Source organism: Aricia agestis, chromosome 5 (genome assembly GCF_905147365.1).
Source record: "Aricia agestis chromosome 5, ilAriAges1.1, whole genome shotgun sequence".
NCBI lineage: Eukaryota > Metazoa > Arthropoda > Insecta > Lepidoptera > Lycaenidae > Aricia > Aricia agestis.
This window is the reverse complement of record NC_056410.1, coordinates 12,111,839-12,115,941: the sequence shown is the minus strand read 5'-3', so window position 1 is coordinate 12,115,941 and position 4,103 is coordinate 12,111,839. Positions and strand designations below refer to the sequence as shown.

The window sequence follows — 4,103 nt, the reverse complement described above, 5'->3', positions numbered from 1 at the left end:
GCTGCTTCAGGACAACGCTTATAGACCACACACTGCACAAGAGACGGCCGCAAAACTGGAGGAGTTGCAATGGAATGTCTGCGACATCCATTTTCTGCCTAATGGGCAATGTTAGGATTAAATTTATATTATATTAAGTAATATCGGTCATTTTAATATAATGTGAGCCTTCTTTTGTTGTCTATAATTTTGAACTGTTCAAAGTTGAATGGAGGTCGCTAAAAGCTTGCGAACAATCATCGATTTCCCAAGTTAATGTTTAATAAGTATTATTTAATTACCTCATTAAATATTCACTTTTTAAAACTGGTCCGCACTTTGATTTTCTTTCATTTGAAGTAACTCAAGTTTTTCTTTTGCAATTAAGTAAATTAGCTACATTAATTATTTTTTATGTTAAAAATCCTTTAAGAATTACGGTATACTTCTTGGTCTTAGTAGTCTAGGTATGTCTAGAAAATACATAACGATATATTTTATAAAAAAAACTTTTTAATAGTGCGAATTGTATATTAGGTAGGTATATTAATCGTACAATAATAATACTGCATGTCAAGTGATTAATTAATATAATTAATTAATGTGTCCCCATTTGGTATTATGACAAGCTTTAATTCCACATTGCATTCATAAGGTTAAAAATGGCATAAGCATGGTGATAAACCTGAAAAAAAAATTATTTAATATAATATGGTTATTAAATAAACTCGATTGCACTAGATTTTTAATTGCTTTTGACGAATATTAATTAAAAGTTTTAGTCCAGTCATTACGTCGCTTTGGAAAAATCGGGTTAGAAATGCAAATGAACCGAGAATGGATATTACGTAGGGGATGGCTAGAAAAGCTAAAGTTCAAACTGTCGGACAAAATAACCTTGTTTGTTTTCCGCCATCTTGAAAAAAGGGTTAAATTAAGTTTTTATCTTATTTTCTTCGGAATAATTATAGGAATCTCGTCTCCCACTGCTTGTGTGCTGACTCTGAACAGCATGTTGAGTGCGACGGAGCGATCATTTGCAGCAACAGCAGCTTGAGATGTAATACTCACGTCGGTGAGCGCGTCACGCGAGATGACTCTGAACAGCGTGTTGAGTGCGACTGGGCGGCTCGTCTGCACCAGCAGCGTCTTGATCAGGCCGCGCGTGCCCGCGTGCGGGTGCGTCTCCCAGCCGCACGCGTACACCGCCTGCCGCATACTCTCGCTCTGTCGGGAAAAAAATTCTAAGAGCACCCTTGCAACATCTACTTACAGCTTTTGTAAATTTAAATCACTTTACTATTTATTTATTACTTGAATGCGCCAGAAGAAGGCCTATATTTTTCAAGGTTGGTATAGTAGGTAGGTATCTAGGTAAGTAGTATTGGTATTTACTGTGAAAATGACATGTACTCATAAAATGCAATCGGGGTTTTTGGTTTTTTTAATTACCGTTTTTACTTTTTTTTAGCTTTCTAACTAAGATATTTGCAAAGTTCTATAATGATATTCCTTACCGACTCCAAAAGTACGTCGCCTAGAAAACAAGGCATTCCACTTTCAGTCACCGAGCCAATGAACACAGAGATAAATTCTATTCTGAAGTCGCCATTCTGTGACGACTGGAATTTAAAAAAATACATTATTACTAGAGGAGTTCTGCTTTTATGCTTTCTGTTTTCAGAAAAACATCAACCATTCAATTGAGTTGATGTTCATTTACTTGCTCTATCAATGGGCTATGTACTTACCTATAAGCACTTGTTAAACTAGTTAATATGTATTCTGTGCTATAAGTAAGATATATAATAACAAAAAAATATACTTTTACTAAGTACCTACTAACCTTTAAGATTTGATATCCTGTTACTGGTATAAGAATTACCGCAGCTTTCAAAAGGAGCTCGTAAAAAAATATCATACTATATCTTATCTTTTTTACGAAGCTGGAACGACAAAATATGTACAATTGACCAAAACATGCATAAACAATAATATAGGCATAGGTAATGCCTTTGGGAAGTATCTTTGTTCAGTTGTGCACCCACCAAAAGCAAGGTAAGCGGTTACTGATATAGCTGGCCCCGGGCAATAAAGGCGTAATATCAAAAATCGTTTTGTTCAGGAGAGACAAAATAAGCAATTTTGTTTATAGTGCAGCGTACAGTGGTCCAAAACAAATGTGTGATGTCTCATATGAAAGTTAATTTTTTTACCTATTTAACCATATCAAAATAATTGTTATAGTATAAAAAATTATTGAAATAATTGAAAAAAATATAATACAACTAATAAGCGATATTGTTTCAATTGTAACATTGTTTATTGACTTTATAAAAACACCAAACCGCTTGAAATTTACGGCTGTAAGAACAGAATACGACGTATTTTTCGCTTTAGATTTCGAGCGTACCAGCCGATTACTCCGTTCTTCTGGGGAATCTTACAGCGAAAGCTTAGTTGTATCGTATCTTCACCGGTTTTTTTAGTTATGTTTCATAGAGTAATGCAAGAATACAGTTTTAGTCGTAAGAGAATTTTCGATTTAATAAAGCTTTTGTCATTTATTATACCCAAAATATGAAATAAATAGGGGTGATAGACCAGATTCAGAGAAGCCAAAAATCAAATAACATTAAAAAGGGCGTAACCGGCGTTTACCGCTTTGTTGCCCGGGGCCAGCGATATTATAGGTTAAAGGTTTAAATATTCTGTTGGCGAGAAAGAACGATTGTCAATAATTAAGGATAACAATCCGTACCATTGAAATCAAATTTTAAACAGGATGAATAAAAATTATTTAAACAGTAATTAAAATTCAGACAAAAATTACCTCTGTATTTCTTGTACGTATATTATTATACCTTTTATTTGTCTTTGTACTATATGCTTAGGATGACTGGAATCAGATAGATTCAGCAAACGCGTTGTCACTATCTCTATCTGTCCACAGGCGTGTAAAACAAAAATCGGTACCAGCGGAACGAATCCGATATACATGATGGCGGCATATAAATCGTAATATATAAAAAACGAATACAATATCAAATACACATGTAATTCTCCTTTTTTATCTTCTACAAACTTCGGATAGTTCATATCGTATGCGTGCACTAATTTAAATTCTCCAGCAAGACTGTAGTAGGTCATGAGCACTACGGATTTACTCATGAACAAGAAAGCAGTGGCTAAGGCGAAATACGTCCACCATTTCACGATCGTTTTGCCTTTCCTCGCATATTTTAGAATAATATCTCGTTCTTGTTTTGAGAACGATTTAGCCGTTTCGTAGTCCTTATTAATTTTAACTATTATTTCGGCTAATGTTTTTTGATAAACTACCATAACTATATACTTCAGCGTTACAACATTGAATATAACAGCCAAAACTCCATTCGCACAAGCTTGGGTGAAATTTTTGTTCTTTATGTCATAGAAAACTGTACTATATAAAACAATGCAATAGACAAAGAAGAAAAATCCATGAGCCAATACGATGTATACGATCCATTTCCAGTCCCTTTTCACATCGGGATGGCATCTATTGACCTTCAAAGCCAGTACGATAATTTTATAGAGACTTTCGAATTTCAAATTAAAATCTTCCTCCATCTCGACAGTAGCCACATTCACGATACAATGAGAATATGTCAAGTTACGTTACGGAATGCACGTAGGTAATATGGGGACTGTATAATACAGAAACGTTTATCAACTAAGTAGTAAAGTGTGAAATTTATTTCAGTATTTGAAGTTCCGTCGATATAAATTGTTGCAGCTATGAAACTAATACTGCAAATAAAACCATTTTGTGCCAACAGTATTATACCAACATCTTACCACAAACTTTTCTGTTTTACCGTACTAACATACCAGCCTTACTTTATGGGTCCATAGTCATACAGCTGGTAGCCAAGCCTACAAATCTTTGAGCCTATGTTAAAATTTCAGAAGTTTTCTATCTTTTCTTCTTTATGAAATCTAGTTTCCTTCCTTTGCTAGGAACAAATATTAGTAAGTAAGTACTTTTTCAGATTAATATTAAATTGCGTTCCTCATATTTTCTTTCAGAACAAGAATCATCATTTTGTTATGGATTTTTTAGAGGCTTTTAGTTCAAAAAC

The 4,103-nt window shown here is 34.0% G+C and overlaps 1 protein-coding gene across 1 annotated transcript; it reads right to left on the bottom strand.

Annotated features, from left to right (window-relative positions):
- Positions 1 to 584: 584 nt before the first annotated feature.
- On the bottom strand, positions 585 to 3,591 carry LOC121727113. The gene is made up of 5 exons (XM_042114793.1): positions 2,813 to 3,591; positions 1,826 to 1,925; positions 1,497 to 1,601; positions 1,051 to 1,206; positions 585 to 664 (listed from the first exon to the last, which is right to left on the bottom strand). Exons 1-5 carry the CDS (start codon positions 3,589 to 3,591, stop codon positions 611 to 613), a joined length of 1,194 nt encoding a protein of 397 aa, XP_041970727.1. The 3' UTR covers positions 585 to 610.
- Between the last annotated feature and the right edge of the window lie 512 nt (positions 3,592 to 4,103).